Genomic DNA, 19,754 nt, shown 5'->3' on the forward strand with positions numbered 1-19,754 from the left:
TTTTCTTTCATTCTAAAACTATGAAATGGAAAGATTTTTAATTTTGTTTTTTTGTAAGGCTTTGCCATGAAAATTATTTCAACGTACTCGTGAGATCGTTTGAAATTAGTGTTCAGCATTTATGGTGCAGCTGGTGTGTGCTGTTTTCTTGTTTAAAAACAGAACATGGTAAAAAACACGGAGCGATGGATCCAGTCCCAGCAGTACAGGAAGTGGGACCTCCGCTGCTTGAAATTGCAGCCTCTCTCCCCAGTGCCCAGGTAATAAGTGTTTTGGTTTTTTAAATTAAAAAAAAAAAGTAGGCGAATGTTAAATGTGACAATGAACCCCAAAATGGTCTGTGCCTAATTATTTTTAATCTGCTTATGCGGACTGCGTGTCGTGCCTTTCTGTTGTGTGCCTCATTGTGACCATGTCCTTCTGTTTCCCATCAATTTTTACTTTTATGATGTACATTGAAGCCAAGCTTTATTTAATGAAGACCTAAAACTGGAAGGTTTCATTGAGGGAGGGAGGTGAAGCCTTGTGTAATGTCAACAGGAATACAAAATACAAGAAGTTCTTAATCACTGAACTCTAATGTAGGAAGGTGTTTATGGATCTAGTTAAGGCCCAGTGGTTTCAATGGCATTTGGTCTTGTGTTTATTTTCTTCCTACAGTAGAAGTACTTCCTTCTGCATTAGACTTTTAAATTCCTGTGTTGATGTGAAAAGCAAGAAGCATATTTATTCTCGTAGCCAGAATCTTTTCAATCAGTTCCTGTCGTTCACCTCCCAAAGCCCGTGTCTGGGCTGGAGGGATTTTGGGTCTGCCTTGGCACGGTTGCTGACATCTCTGACATTTAGAGCAGCCTGAGGCTTTGCTGTGCTAAAGTGCTTTCCTGTGTGTTGGTTGTGTTGGGTGACAGAGAGAGGAACCAATGGCTTTGAAGTGAGGTTCTGCCCTGTAAGAAAACTGAAATTTTGGTGTGCGTATTTGTATGCATGCTTATGGGCCACGCAGGTGATGAAGGGACTGGAACACCTCACATAGGAAGAAAAGTAGAGAGAGCTGGGGCTGCTCAGCCTGGAGAAGAGAAGACTCAGGGCGATCTTATCAATGTGTATAAATACGGCATATATAAATATAAGGATACAAAGAGGACGGAGCTGGCTTCTTTTCAGTGGTGCCCAGTGACAGGAGAAGGGGCAATGGGCACAAACTGGAACACAGGAGGCTCCATCCGAACATCAGAAAACACTTTTTTACTGTGAGGGTGACTGGCACAGGTTGTCCAGGGAGGTTGTAGAGTCTCCTTCCTTGGAGATGCTCAAAAGCTGTCTTGACGTGGTCCTGGGCAGCCTGTTCTACTTGGCCCTGCTTGAGCAGGGAGCTTGGACCAGATGATCTCCAGAGGCCCCTCCCAACCTCAACCACTCTGCGATTCTGTAATTCTGAATCCCACTGCTGTGTTTCTGGAAAGCTGTAAAAAAATGTTTTCTTCTCTAAGCACTTTGATTTGGTTTTCACTGTCACTTACAACAGTTTAATGGGAATGGACGCAATTGTAATTTGAAACAGAGATGCCAAAAGAATGAGTTTTCTATTGTACCTGAGGGCATAAGGGGGAAAGAAATGTTTGAGCATTTCCTGGGCCAGCGTGTAACATTTCTAGAATTAGAGCCTGAAAAATCTATCCTTAAATAATACAGTTAAAAGGTAGATTAAAGCATGTGATGTCATGAGAGTGATATTTACATAATTAATATAAAATGGCATGTAATATAACCAGTAACAGGACTTCCATTTATTTGATAACTCCATAGCTTTATGTCTTTTTTCTTTTAAAGGTAAAATAGCTCATCAGATGGAAAGCATCCTGCAATAAAATGTAATCTTACAGTAATACACTATGTTGTGTGGAAACACATGGAGTTTTCACTGAAAACGGGGCAAAGCTGCTTAAGCACTAAAACTAGGAACATCTGCTTTTTGATTTCTGTGAGATCTGGGTGTTAATTGAAGTATTTCCAAAGATACTGGAAATGGAACAGAAGATTTTCTTAAAAATATACAGCAAAAAAAAAATTCCAGCACACAGGCAGGAATTGTAGATGTAGAGCCTTCCCCCATGTTTTAAATTTTCCTGTATTTTGTAAATTATGACTTACCATTGCCAATGATGGACTTTTTGCTTAACAATAACAATTCTCTTTCATGCAGAAGAACCACTGTTGCACATTTCCAGCAACATTGAGTAATGTAGCTTACTGAATAATTCTGGTATTTCCAACATAGAGAATGTATTGTCAAACTAAAAGAGCTAGCTGCAAATGTAGACTTCTAAATGCTAGTTATAATAAAGTCTTTAATTTCCTGTGGTTTAGAAAATACTTTTACCAGAAATAATAGACTAGACAAAACATTTTGTGTGTGTTGTTTAGCCCCAGTAGTAGTTAAGAGTATAATTGTCAATTTATTGTGAAATTATGCCTTTTATCACTTAATTGCATGTACCCGTGTGCAGTCTGTCATTAAAGGATTTTAAATTGTTAAAAGGCTAATTGCCTTCAAGGTTCTTGAGGGAACTTCAGATGGGAAAATGACAACAGTGATGTTAGCATCCACTGTCAATTTTACTTGACTTCTAAAATTATCTGTAATTTATTTATCTAGGATTTTTTTACCTTTTAATTTATTTGTAAGTGTACGACTTGGTCAGTTTTGCGTCTTCCACTTTTTGCCAGTAGTGGTACCTGCAGGGTGTGAAAAGCCTCATTGTTTTTTCTGGAACTCTGAGAAGGAGGCGTTTGTGGCCCAAGAGGTGAGGAAAATAGGAAGGCCTGAGGTTGCTGCAGGGAGTCTTGATAGTCTGGCCCGAGATTTGAAATAGTAGCTTCTGTCTTTTAGTAAAGAGGCTGATAAATTCAGCAGGAAAAAAAAAAATATAGGCAGATGAACTTTCTGTCATATTAGTCTACATCCTTTTCCACTTGCCGAATACATCAATTGCTTTAATAGAAGAATAGTCACTTTACAAATTTTCCTTGCTTAAAGGGACCACACCGTCATCAACCTACCGATGTTTTTCTGTGACTCAAGTTGTTTTTATAGGGAGAGTTCTGAATGAAAACTTTAAATAATTCTTTCTCATGTGATGTTTGTAAGCCACTCCCTTTTGTATTCTTCATACATTTTTATGGATAGTTGTGTTTGAAGTAATGCGTAAGAAAGCCAAAGGTATATCCTTTTACACAAGAGGATGTGCTTAGTATGTTGTCTTCAAAGACGTATGTCTTTGAAAGAAAGCAGATTCCAGGTTAGTATATGCAATGAAACGTTCTGCAGCTCAACCACCGAGTGCTGTGATTGAGTAGCTTCTTGTCCTGTAGTACTGGATTACGTCAGTGCATGGATGGATGATTTCTGGGTTTCACTTAGCTGCTGCAGGGTGCAGAAGTGGGACAGTTGAGAATTAGAATTGAAAAATGGTCCCAGTTTAGAATTTCCTCAAAAAATTGCAAGCAATTAAGGTGGCATAAACTGATCATTTGCTGGTGGATGCAAAACAGCCTAAGTCCACACATAGAGTTGAGATCTGGCAGTAGTTCTGTGTTCATCTGTGGATATTTGAGGTCTTGCAGACTGTTTGAAAGTTCAGGACATTAGCTTTGATGCCATTGCCAGATTCTGTCTTAAAAATGTTGTAATCAACTGAAACTGCAGGAAGGAATTTAGCCTACTTAGGCTGAAAGTAATTAATCTCTTGGTAATTTTTTAACTTGCTTTTGTGGTGATGTGAGTAATTCAAAGCCAAAGGAGACAACTCCTCACATCTTGCGTGCCGGACCCTGGACTTCACTGCCGTGGGAGCTTGCAGCTGCTGAACAACTAAGTGGACATGATAAGGGGCAACTAGGTCAAGCTCACAAATGAAAAATCCATGAAGGAGTATTAAATCCAAAGACCTCAGGTGGTCTAGGTCAGGAATTGCAGATGCAATAGTGTCCCCCCAGCCTACAGCCACCTCCTCTCAGGCAATTCTACCATGTGCGCTTACTCCATGCTTGTTCTTTTGCCTCAGCTGCCACTCGCCGTCCTTGCTGGAAATAGTTTATAAGCTCACTGGACTTCTGGCCTGAGCCCTGTGCATTAAAGTCCTGCTGTGTGGCCATTTTCAATGTAGCTGTGTTTTAGAAGTTGCACGAGTTGCTCTTCCAATGCCTTGTTTCCTTTGGTGCCCTCATGGGGGAGTAGGGAGGCTTAGCGTGCTTGGTGGTACCCTCTGATGAAAGGCGCTACATGCACAAGCGTCGGGTTTAGCTAATGTGTTTATGTGACTGTTGGCCAAGGAATGTATGCGCTTTTGAGTAAAGTGTATGTGCTGACATATACTGGGAGGGAGGAGAAGAAAAACAAAACCAGAAACATCCATTCCAGTGGGACACGCTTGAGCATCCAGCAGAAACGTCTCTAGCTTAATATGAAAGCATTACATAATATTTGGAATCTGATTAAATAAGAAAACTCTGTGAAACTGTAACAATTAACAAATACTGCACGTGATTTTCAATATTGTATTAGGTGTTAGCTAATATTTAGGTTTGGTTAATAAAACGTGAGAAAGGATTGAAAAACTGAATACAATAACGCCATTGTTGGAGTATTTGCTGTTGTTTTGTGCTCTGTCGTCGACCACCTAAGCTGAGAGAAATCTCCTGGCTCCTATTTGTTTTCTTTTCCAGTGATATTGAGATTTCCCGAGCGCAGAGTCCAAAAGCTGTTGATGTACTTGCCAAGGAGATAGGATTGCTTACAGATGAAATTGAGATCTATGGCCAAACCAAAGCCAAAGTACGTTTGTCCCTGCTGGAAAGGTTAAAGGATCAACCAGATGGAAAATATGTTCTAGTTGCTGGGTAAGAATGCACAGTAATGTCATTAATGTCCACCCTTTCCACTCATATTAATATAAACACGCAGCTTACATCTTCTTTAATACACTGCACAAATAAGAACCCTGAATGTTTTCAGCTGTATATTGCTCTTTTCTGAAAGCAAGCAGTTTTGGAATTTTTTTGAAGAGACACAACTTGTCTTCCAAACTGTTATTGCTGAAGTAAAGTATATCTTATAAAAGGTAGTTTGTTCTAAGCTTCTTAAACATTATCTATTGGTGTGTGGAGGTTTTCTTACTGTTTTATCTGAATTTTAAATGTTTAACTTGAATAGTCTGGGTGTATTGTGGCTGTTTATAAACAAACTTTAACAGAAGCTACATGCTAATCTGTTGATATTAACAATAAATACTTTTTTATTGAAGAACAGATTACAATGTTTAAAAAGCCATGTTTTTTCTCTGAAATGTAGACATGTCTCCAGGCAGGCTTATTCTGCTCTCTGTTCCCACGATTATAACAAATGCTATGCTCAGCAGGAATTATGCTCTTCTCTTCTGAAAAGCTACAAGTTTTTTCTGCATTCAGTGACGCAACATTTTTTCATTCATCTTATTCCAGCTAAGTGGAAACTTCTAATTGTGAAAAAAACATGTGAAGGTCTTCATTATTATTTAAGCTGCAGTGTGTTCTTTATGTTCTGAATTAATCTATATCGTTGCTTCCTTGTGAGTAAAACCTATCATCAGGTTTAAAATATAGCTTTAGGCTGATCCAGAAGGAGAAGGCTGTTCTTAACTGCCTTGATCTACCAGTTCCTCAGTCGAGGTAGTGTTTTGCAAACTGTTTGCTTTACTGCCTTCCTGTGGAGACAGCCTGGATTTCTGGCACTCCCTGAGATGGAGCCGTTGTAGGCTGAGAGACCTGATGTTACAAAGCTGAGGCAGGGAAGTTATGAAGCTGTCTTCAAAGCAATGTCGTAGAACTGCGATGTATAAAGATGTTCCTGGAAGACGTTGGAGGAGTTGTTTAAGAAAAGGAAATAATAGGTGGCTGAGCCTGGTTTCCTTCGGTGGAGATTTATTTTGTATTTTGCTGCTTTGGAGAAGGGAAAGCAGGTTCAGCATTTGGCTGAGTTTGAAGAAGGTTGCTATCACTTATTTTCAGGGTCGTGTTGTCAGCGGCACCAGCTGGGCACTGTGCTGCAGGCTGCGCCAGGCTTCAGCAGCAGCAGAGTCTCGCAGAAGCAGACGTTATTTGAAAGTATCTGGAGGTGGAAGATAGCATTGATGCAAAGCCCCTTTCAGGTGGTCTTAAGCTGTGTCAGATTGTATGCACCAGTGCTTACGTTTCTTCACACCACTCTGGCTCCTAGTCTTCTTCAAGGAAGGTATCTCAAGCGATTGTCTGGGTGCTGCTTTGTTGGCACAGACAGAAATGTATATACACGTGGAAGAAATGGGGAGGTTTTGGCTAGCAAGGTGAAAAGCTGGCAGCAAATAGAAAAATTGTAACTTCTTAAATTTACGTGACACGTATAAACGCTGAACTGGGTTTCACAAAGAAAAGGCTGGGTTTGGTACCTACACAACTTGTTTATGCGATACGTTGCTATTTGTCACTTCTCTGAAGTTATTGCATTTGGTGGGGTGAGTAAAAAAGCCACATCTGCTGCGCAAGGAGTGCTCGGGCGAGGTGGCTACAATAATGGGAACGTTCCCTTCTGAGGGAGTTCAAAGTTTGACTTTGAAGTATTGTACATATAAAATATATATCTAACTTGCGTTTATGTGTTTCCACTTGCTGAAATGACTGTAGCAGACAATGATTTTAAGAAAAGCGGGGAACTGCATCTGGTGGGGAAATGTTCAGTACAATGAAAACTGGATACCACTCAAGCGTGGAAATTGGGGAGTGAAATAGTATCCTCAGTTGCCGCCTTCATACTCCCCCTGCCAAGGCAAGGTCAACCAAAACCTGCCATTTGAATTATTATGTTTGTTCACAATAACCAAAGATATTTAAAAATTCCTTTAGAATGATGCAGTATAGGTCTTCAGAGTAAGTTTTTGATGCTTCAGAGGAAACATTTAACATATATGCCTGTACATCAGGGTATTTGGTCTGGTGGAAATATTTATTATGTATGATGTGAACTTTTCATATGGGAAAGGAGTGAAAAGTGTGTGTGTGTTCAACAAGCTGCTAAATCTCCAACCTCTACCCGTGATGCAACCAGTGATGTTTGTGCCTGTAATTCCACAGTTGAGTTTGGATGTTTCATGATGTCTAGGAATTATTCCTGATGTGCTAGAGCCCAAACTTGTTGTTCTGAATAGCAGAATGCAACCAAATGTACCTTTTTATCTCTATGGATAGCTATATTTATTACTTTTTAAAAAGTTGCTACTAACTGGAAAGTCTTCTTTGCACTTTCTGAATGCACATAAATGCACCGAAATGCCTCATCCAATACTTACTTTGTATGTTGAAAAATTGCATTTGATTAACAGATCATCTCACTCAAAAATAGGATGAAGACTTAATTTATTCATAACTTCCATTTTCTTCTGTGTGGAGAGCATTCTTTTCGCTTTTTTTTTCATTCTTACTTTTGTGTGTGTGTGCGCCCTGTTGTAGGGCTCATGTTAAGACACCTTGGAGTCAGAGCCACGAGTTATAATTAGCTCTTGGGCATCAGCTGCCTCTATACGGGCTTTTCGTGTGCTAAAACCCCTCTAAGTTGCAGGATATGTTAACTCAAACTGCCTCCCATTCACTGCAAGCTGAGAGCATGCGAACGAACGAAGCTTGTGCATGAGCCAGTAGCTAAGTTTGGTGCCCAGTGTAACTCAAGTCATGCATTCAAGCATGTAGATAGCATATTCGTAAACACAACATGAAACTACGTCTAAAATCTGGTAGACTCTGTGTGTGTTCCGGCATTTTGTTTTTAAGTGCTGTGGCTTTTGCCAGTTAATTCTGGAAATTTGTTCACTTCAAAAATGCAAGCCGAGGAATAAAAGAATGTGGAAAAATTATTAACTATAATGCTGCTTTTAGTAAGAACTGTGTTGGATTTTGAATGCTGGAAAATTTAAAATCGGTACTTCTCACCTAACTTTAATAAATTGTTTTGTGATGAACTATCTTTTCTGAGAGCTAAAAATGGAGGGAAGTAAATACTAACTTAATGCTTGTACAAGTAGTATGATGGTAAATATCTTAGGGACAGAATTTTCAGATTTAGAATTGCTGTTTACTTCTAATGGGTACACACTGGATTGCATTTCTGCTCACTGTATTTCTCGGGCCACAAGGTGCTTAAAAGAAAAGAAAAATGGTAGAAATAAAAAAGAGGGAAGAGTAAGTGGGGAAAATACCACCGTGCTGATGCACCAAAACATCTGACAGTCCAAAGCAAAGTCATGGCTGAGACAGTTTGTCATGTATTCATCATGTCATGGCCCAGCTTCTGATTGGGATTGTCTTGGATGGGCCTTTTTCAGCTTCTGAGAGCTTCTAGTTGTGAATTCCTCAGTCTGTTCCTGGCTTGGTTCAGTCATTTTAACTTCATAGTGATCACTCTGCTTTCATATCTGGGAGCTCCGGTCCCGTTTTGAGGACGCCACTGCAATGTTGTCATAATCTCACCTCGATGAAGTGACAGGAGTCACAATTCTTCGCTCAGAAAGAAATTTCTGACTGTGGTAATCTTGGATGGGGGTTGTATGTACGGGAAGCTGTCATTTATGGGCATGCCCTCCGTAGCTAGACTTCGCAGGTTTCCATGTGGATCACGGGAATGGTGAACTCATTAAAATGGTAGAAAAGGCTGATACTGATGATTTTGAAGATAGGGAATTTGAAAGAGGAGAATTGTCACATATCCAGTAAAGTTCTTGCTGGAGTCGCAGCGGCTGGGGTAGCGGCGAGGAGGTTACAGCTGGTGCAGTGTATCATCTCACTGTTTGTTTATTTTCTCTTTGGGAGACCTCACGTAGCTTTCCCACAGAAACAGCTCCACTGTAAGCTAATGTGATGTATAACAAACAAACAAAAAGTCTGCGTATTCTTATCTCTGTTTTGATATACATAAAGAGAGAAGGCTTTCCAACGTTATGGAAAACTTACTCTGCCAAGGAGCTGGTGACTGCTCGGTAGGTGGCAAAGTAAGAAGTTTTAAGGAGGAAAAAGACTGTGGGATTTCTGTGTTTAGATTGAAAACATATTAAAGAAATTTGAAGAATAATGCAAATGGAAGTAAAAGTCTCTTGAAGTTAATTTAAAATTTACTGTATTTTAAAGGAAGTTTTTTTTTCTAGATTTGCATAAGGTCAAAACACAGCATTGCACAATTGAGCTAAAGTTAGCCGTTAGCAGTTGTAATTTTATACTCATGCGAGCGAGTGACCTAAGTTGCAAGAGTGTAGCCTCAGTAGTGTAGCCAGCAAAAACATCTCAATGTCCACAAAACAGCTTAAGTGGATTATTTGATTTATAAAAACTGATCAAAGTAGGCCAGGTACAAAAGGAAAGATATTTAAAATACCCTTTCTGAGGAAGTTATTGGAATAGAAATTTCTTTTAATTTCAGGCTGCTTTTTTTTTCTTTTTTTCTTTTTTTACCTAATATTTAAAGCTGAGGTTCTGGTAACTATTGAAACTATTAAATAACTGTTTAGCCCTTCAGATTTATCCTCTGGTCTCTAGGCTGCTACTGAGCCTCTGAGAATCAAAGGTGTCCTGCCAGGGTGTCTCATGTAAGATGAGAAGTTGAGGATAGGTAAGTGAATTGTTCAGACCAGTCCGGCTTCACTGAATAGTGTGGTTTGCAGAGTCCTCGCATTTTGCTAATTCTGTTACGTGGAAAGACACTGAAAAGTCAGGTTCTTGGTTTTGAATTCTCAGGGGTTTGTGCTTGTTCCTACCTGCTGCGGTGGATGAGGTTTCTTGGGAGAGTGTCACCCAAGTGCTGTAGACTATGGAAGTCTGGTTGCTGGTTTTCTTCTTCCGCCACAGCTGCCTTCAGACATTTTGAGCCTTTAGATATTCATCCGAGTAACTCTAGTACCAGGAAAACTAAGGATCACAGGGCTTCTCAGATTGAAAAAAATAGATTAAACTGAACAAACTCACGTGAGGAACACATTGAAAGTGCAGGCTGTTAAAGTCAAGCAGATTTGACAAAGTCAAGGTCCTGTCTGCAAAGACATGTCCATTTACTGCTGCAAACCACTGTGTGCTTGCACGAGTACACTGGTGAAAATAAGTTTGTTGTGGTTCATTTTTACCCCCGCTTGGGTGGAGGCTGGTTCTCCCAGAGTGCCACGTTCTCCATAGGGATGTGGCTGGTGCAGAGTATCAATGTACTGGAAATTCAGCAGAGGCAAGATCTGTTCCTCCCGGTTTGATGAGTGAGCAATGGTGTGTTTCTCTCTTTGTTTTCTGGAAAAAGGTCTTTCTTATAGAAAATTCCCAGTGCTTTCTGGCTCATTGGACATAGCCGTTTTAGAATAGGCCAGCTGAGTTACTTGAGTATTTTAGTAATGTGGCACTTTGTTGTGTGTATCTTCTGCAACAAGTAGATAGCATTCTTCATGCAACTACCGACACGCTGCATCTTTACTTTTACTTGTTTCATTAGAGTTGTAAAGAGTCCCTGTGCTACTGTGCATGCCAGGGCAGCCCTCTGCCGTGTTTGGAGCTGCACTTGAGTAAAAAAACCTAATGGTGGTGTCTCTGAATTCTCTCGAATGTGAACTTTGTGTGTCCGATGTTCAAAAATAGAGGCAGGCACCAACAGGAAGCACCACAAATACAAATTGTTCCGTTAGCGGTGCAACTGCGGCGTGCACTGGGTTTGTGGGAAGTCCTTTACTGGTGACTTCTGGTAAAGAGTTATGGGTGTCTATAGCTTGCTTTTTGGTGTGTGTGTTTGTTTTGTTGTTGTTTTTTAAATAACTAATAGCTTAAAGAGTTATTATCTTGTTAAGTCTTTGAATGAGTGCAGTGATGACTTAAGATTACTCCTATATTCTTTAAGTTGGGCTTTAATGCTCAGGAATAAGAGGATCAAGTAAATGAGATTAAGGCAATAGACAAAAGTGAATGAGACAGTAGAAGAACCAGGGGCAAGGAGAAACCGCGATAATATTTGAATGAGATTTGGGCAACCAGTGTTAGAACAGTAGTCAGGAGGGTGAAACTGTTAGTGAAAGTGAGTTAACCTGGCTGTGGTGCTCTGAAAGAAGCATCTTTGTACAAAAGTAAAGATCCTCGGACAAAAGGGAGATGGGCAGAAATAATTGTGGGAAAAATGGAAGCTGTCATTGTAGCAACAGTAAAACAGTGAGAACGCACAGACTTGACAGTGTAGATATTAATAAGAATGCACTCTTCTAGGAGCTGCAAAGATGAAAGTAAAAGACATGAAGTAACATTCTGTGCTCCTGCAGTCGATCAGAAGGAAATAAGCAGGCATAGTACGGATAAAAAGATGACAGGGACCAAAACCACTTTTGAGAGTAGATGAAGTGGATTCTTCTCAGGATGTGCTCTGAATCTCTCAGCTTTTTTTTGGCTCTATGTGAATATTTTGCTAAAAATCTGTGAATTCCCTTTTAAGTCAAGGGGAGGGCATTCTAGGAAGGTGGGATGATGAAATAGTCCACATAGTAAGTTATTGACAGTGCTTTAGAATCTGATGGTTGGCAAACATGGTGTTACAAAAGTGGGAAAAAATGACTAAAAACAAATGCCCAAATTAAGTAACCCAGGTACTACATGGTCATACAAGAGTAGTTCAAAGCTATCCGTAGACAAAATACGATTTCTGAAGAGTCTCAGTTCAGGGGATCTGTTATAGATGTACTAAAACCCATTGATTTCACTGGAACTTGAGTTAAAACAATACTTATCTGAAAAAGAAAACTCTTTCCTAGAACAGTATAGATGATGTTAATTTGGCTTGCCTCCTATTGCCCACATTTTTCTAGACATATCTAATGTAGGCTTTTTTTTTTTTTTTTAACAAAGAGTCCAGGATCCGATGATGATGATGTAAAAGATAGATTTGTGACAAGTTAATGTTTTTCATGTGTTTACATTTTGTGTTACAAAGAAGGGCTTTTGTCAGACTGTGAACTAACTGAACTAAACTGAATCTTAAAGGCAAGGAGACAACACAGATGTCTTCTTGCATTTGACAATTTTACTGATGTTTTTATGCCATATGAATTGTGATCTGAGGATAGCAATATCTTGGAAAAATTACTAGTTGGGAAAGGAAGTGTTTCTAATTAGAGCTAGATGTTTTAGCTCAAGTTTTGAAGAGGTCATGGGATAAGGGTTCCTCTTTGACTAGGAGGTGTGTGGATGCTTGTATTTCTTTGGGAAGGAACATTAGTTCTTAACGTCAGCTTCGCTAAGGTACGTACTTCTCTGCAGGTGGTGAAGGCTGCAAAGATATGAATGGTTGCACTTTGCCAAGAAGTAGGACTTGTGTGAGAGTGGTGTGAGTGGAAAAAGGACTGGGTCAGAAGGAGAAACGCCGTGCCTCAAATGAATCATTTGAATGCATTTTGGAGATGTGAGATGTGTTTGTAGTTTAAGAAAGAAAAAGAAAAAGGCAAAAAAAACTTGAAGACTCCCCCACTTTTAACATCGATCATAAACAAATGTGCTGATTTTGAAAGTAGGGAGGGAGGACATCACTTTAGCTGAGGTGTCTCATCCACAGAAGACTGACGAAGTTTTTTTACTTGCAAAATCAGCTGTCATTGTCCCTTTGTTAAAGGGATAACCGGAGGTTAGAGTCTTGGCTCAATCATGGTCTCGATGTGAGAGTCGTAGCATGAGGGTTTTGAGCTTCTGTATGGGAGGTTGGACTGTGATTGTAATTGTCCCGCATCACCCTTAAATCTGCAAAAATATCATGAAACATAAGTGTAAAATAAATCATGTTCAGTTGAATGTATTGACTTTTGTGTCCTGTTTTATTTAAAAAGCAGCTGATCTGTCATTGTTGAGGGTTACGATGACATGGAAGCTGGAGGATAGCTGAGCTCTACAAACAAAAGTGTTGGTTATTTAATTTTAAATATTAAATTATATCATTCAAAGTTTGAGCATTGGGAATAAAACATCTCATGCATTACTACAGAAAATTATTAATACATGCTCAGAGTATCTTGATGGATGGTTTGTTAATGAAACTGGTGAGACTTTTGTGCTGTAATAAAAATGTCTAAATTCAATATATTCTTTTTAGAACTTTTGCCAAAATAATCTTCTCTTTTTCTGCTATCATAGTAAATTGCTTAAATAGAAGACACATGTATATTAGCATTCCAGCTTGAGCTAGCGGCTAACATTGTGGCTGTATTTCTGTGGAGATAAAGTAATCTTATGGAAATTTGCTGTATAAATATTCTTCATTGAAATCAAAAGCTGTAAGTTCTGATATCCTTAGCGAGGCTGACATCAGCAAAGAATTTGATTAATCTTTTTTCTTGTTTTGCTAGAATAACCCCTACCCCCCTAGGAGAGGGGAAGAGCACAGTCACAATTGGTCTCGTTCAGGCTCTTACTGCACACCTTAACATTAATTCCTTTGCTTGTCTGAGACAACCTTCCCAAGGACCTACTTTTGGAGTTAAAGGTATGTAATATTTGCAGACTCTATGACCTCTTTCAGATTAAAAGGAAATACTCCTTTTTGGGTTTTGCTTTTTTTGCTTTTTTTATTTCCTTAGTTACTTCAGTATCTCAGAGGATTGTCTGAATGGTAGCACAATGGATTTTTTTAATAAGTATATAGCTAATAGATAAAGGTTTCTTGCACGCATCTTCCCATGCAAGGTTCATATCTGTGTTCATGTACTTAATGTGTATTGATAAGGCAGATAAAGCCCAAACATAATGAAAAGCTTGTGTTAGCCAGGAGGAGTTTTGTGCGAGTACACACCCTTCCAGCTACTCCTCTGCCATCTCTAAAGATGTCTCTAAATGTTACTGTTTAATTCTTCTTTGAGAAGGAGTCCTAAATCCACTCGTATTGATTGGAAATGTCCAAGCTAAGAAAGTTGGCAGTTATGCGTATGGTTCAGCTATGACTGCATCATACGTTTGGCTAGGTCTGAACCTCTTTCTGTTCTTCTGAGTTGTCACCCCTATTCATGGGCTGCTGCCTTTTTGCCTAGAAACCCTTTAAGAGCCTGAGGGCCAGGTAAGAGCCAGCCAGAGTTCAAGCCTGTCTTCAATGCTGATAGGAAGTAATGCAATCTTTTTTTTGCCATTTCTCAGCTGAGATTGGTGCCTAACTGGGCAAGCACTCCCCATCTGCTCTACTTTGCTTTGCTGAAGTTTAAGTTAACAAGTTTGATTTCAGCTGGAAGGCTCCTGGTGCTTGGTGCTTCTCAGCCAAGACTGGTGCATGTGAGTGCTTTAATCCCTCCACTCAGTTTGTGGGTAGGTTACAGCAAACTCCTTTGCCTGTGCCCTGAGAGGCAGTGGGAAAGGAGCGCTCCGGCAGGGGTGTGAAGGTTTCGTTCAGACCAGTGCTTGCTCGTGACTGCTACGTCTTCCCACCCAACAGCTGCATGTGCATGACTATGTCCTCAATCTGGGCAGGAGCGGAGGGTTGCCCTTACGTAGCAAAAGTCCGGGCCAGCCGTGATGTGTAGACTTTCACTTCAGATCAAGAATTCCCTTTTTACTGCCTGCTGAAGAAAGACAGCAAGGTTTAAGGAAATCCTGTTTATTTTGGGTGCACCACTGATCCCCTAATAGAAATTAAAATGCTGAAAAATGTGTCATCAACACTGTGTGTTTCACTTTGAGTGTTTAAGGGTGGTTGGTTTTTCCCAAAACCGGTGCGAGTCTAATGTGACCATATGCCTTCCTGTGCAGGTGGAGCAGCCGGTGGTGGATACGCTCAAGTGATTCCCATGGAGGAGGTGAGACAGCGTGGGAGGCAGCAAGTCCCTGTCCCTCTGGGAGGGGTGGGGAGGTCCAGGTGGCTGCTGAAGCACTTGGTTTGTGATGATGGTCTACCTGGAGAATGGGAGTTGTACTTGCCATCTCCATGTGGTCCTTGCCATTTCCATGTGCCTGTTGAGTGATGTGGGAGGGGCTGCGGAGTCAGGGTGCAAAAACATTGCATGGATACTGTGCATGTTTGAAGCACCTGATGGATAGCCAAGATGTTACCTGAGAAGCTCGGCAGGGCCAATGGCCGGGCAGGGCTTTGAGGACCTGGAGACCAGCCCTGCTAGAGCATCGCTGGGGCAGGGGCTAATGGCCCCGGGGGCTGATGTGGGGTCCTGGGCCATGGGGGAGCCCCAGGGGGCTGGGCAGGGACAGTGGGGGCTAGTGGTGTGCCCGGGGGCCTGGCACTGTCACAGTAAGTGAAAGAATTCTTACCTCTAAATGAATCTTTCCTCTACCCACCCGGTAAATGGATTTCTGTTGAAGGTGGCATCATCCCTAGCTCTCTTTGAGGGCTTCTGAAAATCATGTGCTGGCTTTGGAAGGAGCCGGCTGGGTGCACGCCTTCAAATACTCTCACGGAAAATATCAGTACTCTGGCTGAGGTGTGCACCCTTGCCTAGCACAACATTCACGATGTAAAGCTAGGTGACCCACGTGGTTATGGACAGGCTGGGTCAAGGACAGAGATGAAATATAGATCGTGTGTAGTGTTTTCTTGTCATTGGCTGCTGCCATCTGAGCTGGGTGCCTTCCTTCGCCTCCCTCATCCTTAGCTGTGTGTCATGGGGCTTCAGCACGCTGCAGTTGACAGCAGGGTTTTGTGTTGGTTTCCAGCAAGCAGATGGTCTGGGCAAGGGGGCATGTAAGGATAGTACAGCTAAGCTTCTGCATGTGTATATTCACAGTGCTCGTTTGGACATGCGCGATGGTTTCACCCCAAAAGAGTCTAATTTAGAGCTCAACAAAACCAAACTGATGGCCCAAACTGATGAAGTACCACCTTGAAAGTGCGGCTTGTGTGGGTTACAGTCAGTGGCACAGTGTGATCAAAACTGACCATCCGCTGCCTCCTGTCAGAGATGCATAAAAAATACAGCACCTATGTAACACAGGTCCTAAACTAAATCTAAACTGCTGATTTCAGGTTTTTCCAAAAAACTTTGTTGGACAAACTTTGTATCAGCAAAGCTCATGCCTGATCAGCGACAGGCTGCTCTCCCGTGGCTGGCAGAAAGCTGGCAAACACCCCCAAAGCCAGCACAGGCGGTGTGCTCCGGGGGATTCAACAGCAGTCCCCGCCTCTGGTCCAGGTCAGTTAGTAAATACTGACAGTAAACTGATTTAGTACGAATAATGTGGAACCGTAGCCCTGAGCTTTTCATTCTTGGATCATTTAGCAAAGAATGAAGACTTTCATGTCTCTGTTCGGTTAAACTAAGGGTAGTTTACCAAGTACTGAGGTGAAAACAAGTCCTTCCTATAGCTCAGTGTGTTTTCAGCCTGATAATATTTCAATCTGCACTGATAGGTGACTAATCGGAGCTGCAACCTCAAGGACATAGCAATGATTGTTGCTGCTAATCTGTCTGAGATTAATAAACTGAATTAATGGTTTCTCATAAAAAGATTTTGTTGTTTTCACCTTCTAGTTCAATCTTCATTTGACTGGAGATATTCATGCTATAACTGCTGCAAATAATTTGCTGGCTGCTGCTATTGATGCTAGGATCTTGCACGAGAACACTCAATCTGATAAAGTAAGAATTATTTTCTGATATCCACATGACATTTTTTTTCCTTTCGATTTTTCAATAAACTGCATTTCAAAGCAAAATAAGTTGATTATATCTTTTTATATTTTCACGGTGTGAACAGAAACTGTTGGTGAAGCCATTCTATGCTCTGCTGGGAAATTTTTCTTACAGAATATATTTTTCTGGCAAATAGCTGTCCTAAGGTAGTCTTTAAGATAAGGATCTTATGCCCAGTACATTGTCAACTATTTCACACTGTACTAAATAGTCTAATAGAAGATTTCTTTCTCTATATATAGTCTTATTCTTTGTAATAATTTCTAAACTCCTTTTAAAGTTAAAAATGACACTTCTGATGTATAGCTGGGTATGATGTATCTTAAGAAGAAGGGGTTGTGGGGAAATAAACTAGATTCTCTTCTGTGCTCTAAATCTGTTGTGATCTTAACACAAATGCTAACGAGTCTGTAAAGGGAAGGGAGAAAGTAAAGGAAGGAGCCTTCTTTTCTGGCCACAGTGTTAAGACTCAGCAGGGTTGTCATATCCCGTCTATTTGGTATGACACAAATAAATGTGCATTTAGGCCAGTTTGTAAGTGGTAGTTGTAGTTTTGAATAATTTGGACCTTGGTTAAAGTTTTAAAGGGTTCCCAGTTTCAAAAATAATACGTATTTTTTGGTGAAACTTAGTAACACAGTAATTTTGGTAGTTGGATTTAAACTGTTAAATCATAGGCATTGCTCAAAAGCCTACCACCTTCTCAGGACTGTTTTTTAAATCGCTAACTGGAAGTCCACAACCAATGTGGTTGGGAAATTCTTCCTGAAATTAATCTGAGTAAAATAAAAACATTATCTTTTTATTTAACTCGTTCCTGGTTGTAACTTTTTCTTTCATTAACTTCTCGTGGGTTTTTTTCTAGGCTTTGTATAATAGACTGGTTCCAGCGGTTAATGGCGTGAGAGGATTTTCCGCTATTCAGCTTGCCCGCCTGAGAGTAAGTTGTTAATGTAGCCTCTCCTCAGTTATAGAACATACTCTTCATAAAACATACTCTCTTGTGCAAGTTTAAAATTCTTGGTATGGGACCGAGTTTGTATAAACCTCCCTCATGAATTTATCAAGTCCAGACTTTTTTCTGAAAGCATCGTCCTTGAAGTAATAGGATCAGGATCTGGGTCTGATATTATTTTCATAACTAACATTTTTGCTATTCTTTTCTCCTGAAATAAACCAATAATGTTTTTAAATGCTGTGTCTTTTCTGATGAAATATTAAAGTTAGAGGTTTTTTAAAATACTTTTCCTATTATGGTCAAGTCACATTTGAAAGCTCACGCTCTTTGGTTTTGCAATATTTTCTGGTTTTGAAAGTTTATTATAGCATATACTTCTGGGGTTTTATTGATGGCAAATTGACAGTGTTCTTCCTTCAAGGGGTAGAAGTACATTTGTGTGCATAGTACATTTTTGCATCCCATCTTGCTTCCTGAATGCTTCCAGAAGAGCTTCCTAGGCAACTCATGCATGAATAAGGTATCTGGATTTAAGGCTGCCATTTTGATAAAATAATGAGGGAGCAACACAGTCCACTAGCAGAGGGGAAGGAGAATATGAGCCTCTTGAATATGACCCTGAAGGACAGCTTCAGCTTTCTGCGTCCAGTTCCATGTTTGTTGTTGGCTTTTGTGTCCGGACCGGTGGTGTTTCAGAGTCACCGGATGGCAGTGGATAGCTGCCAAGTGCACGCTTGGAACTAGGGGGTGGAAAGGAGGATAGAGGCAATAGCGGCTTCTGCTTTGGAAAAATTGTTTCTCATAACGTGCTGCTCACTTGAATGCCAGTAAACTAAAATGTGGACGACGCCTGCTTGACTCTGTGGCAGAGCAGATCTCACAGAATTTTCCATCAGAATTTTGGGGTGCTTTCGTTTTGTCCTTGTTTATGCTGTGTGTAGGGTAACAGGTAGGGGAAGAGGGAGAGCGTTTAGGTAATTCACGACATACCAACTATCTCTGCCGTTGAAATGGATTTCGCTCTCTTCACATGAGCTGCAACGCAGTAAAAAAAAGTTTGGCTTTATAACATTCAAATACATGCACCATAATCTCCAATGTAACTGAATTATTTTGCTGTGAATTATTTTTAGTATAAGGATTCCTTATACATAAAAAAAATCAAAAATCAACTTTAAAAAAAGTCTTTATGGGATGGGGTTACATTTTTTTTTTCAAAAGAGCGATTATTAAGATTGAAACTCTTCCCTTACATCTGTCGTTTGGACTTGTAATTACAGAAGATCCCGTGCAATTTATTTTTTTTTTTTTCAAACTCCTTGTCTAGCATCAGAAGCTACCTTTCTCGTTCCCCTGCTCCTCAGCTTTTTGCTCTTTTTCCCAGTAATTATTAGCCTAAGACCTCCTTACCTTACCTCCTCTCTTTAACTTCTTCTATCCCAGTCTTTTCTTTGTCTCCTTTTCCACGTCAGCTCTGTGTCTTACTTCCTCCCATCTGCATCCAGACCACCTTGCTGCTTAGATCCAGTATAGACGTTGTTGGGACCCTGGGAGGGATGGGCTGCTCCCTTTGCAGTCCCAGTGCCCAGCCCTCCTTGCAGCAGTTGAAAGTTATCAAAATGACTGAAAATTTTGCTGTCAACCCTCTGCGGAAAAATGCTCCAGGCAAAATGCTCTGGCAAAAAACCCATCTGGGCAAAGGCCTCATACACCAAGCAGGAGGGGTGAGCACTGAACTCTGGCTGCCATCCCCCCGTAGAGATGCTAGTGGGATATTGCCCCTTTCTCAGTCTGCCTGTTTTCATAGAACTTCTAAGAAACCATCTCCTAACTGTGTCAAATTGCATTAAAATTGGCCAACAGATAAGAAAAATATTAATACAGGACTGGCAGTTGAGGACATAAGCTTTTCCTCATTAAAACTGGGGTGAAATATCTTAAGGTACCGAGTGTCAAAACCTGCAAGCTGTTCTCAACAGCTTTTTGCCCTTCTCAGCATGGTGGGAAATGCCCTGGTGTCAGCATCTGGATTTGAAAGCATCCCTCACAGTCTAAGACACCGATCCTCAAAAAGGAGTGTCAAGAAAACAGTTTTAATACTCTCAAAATGATGT

The 19,754-nt window shown here is 40.5% G+C and overlaps 1 protein-coding gene across 4 annotated transcripts in view; it reads left to right on the plus strand.

Annotated features, from left to right (window-relative positions):
- The window catches only part of MTHFD1L (methylenetetrahydrofolate dehydrogenase (NADP+ dependent) 1 like), a 161,076-nt gene that overhangs the window by 23,848 nt on the left and 117,474 nt on the right, over positions 1-19,754 (plus strand). The window contains exons 10-15 of one of the 4 annotated variants that reach the window (XM_063329295.1): positions 163-260; positions 4,726-4,899; positions 13,404-13,540; positions 14,791-14,837; positions 16,521-16,628; positions 17,548-17,622. In XM_063329295.1, coding sequence (XP_063185365.1) covers positions 163-260; positions 4,726-4,899; positions 13,404-13,540; positions 14,791-14,837; positions 16,521-16,628; positions 17,548-17,622 — 639 coding nt within the window. Of the gene's footprint in view, positions 1-162; positions 261-4,725; positions 4,900-5,102; positions 5,121-13,403; positions 13,541-14,198; positions 14,317-14,790; positions 14,838-16,520; positions 16,629-17,547; positions 17,623-19,754 lie in introns of those variants that run through there. The other 3 variants (XM_063329296.1, XM_063329297.1, XM_063329298.1) reach the window with 3 other exon arrangements.

This window comes from Chroicocephalus ridibundus, chromosome 3 (genome assembly GCF_963924245.1).
Source record: "Chroicocephalus ridibundus chromosome 3, bChrRid1.1, whole genome shotgun sequence".
Lineage (NCBI taxonomy): Eukaryota > Metazoa > Chordata > Aves > Charadriiformes > Laridae > Chroicocephalus > Chroicocephalus ridibundus.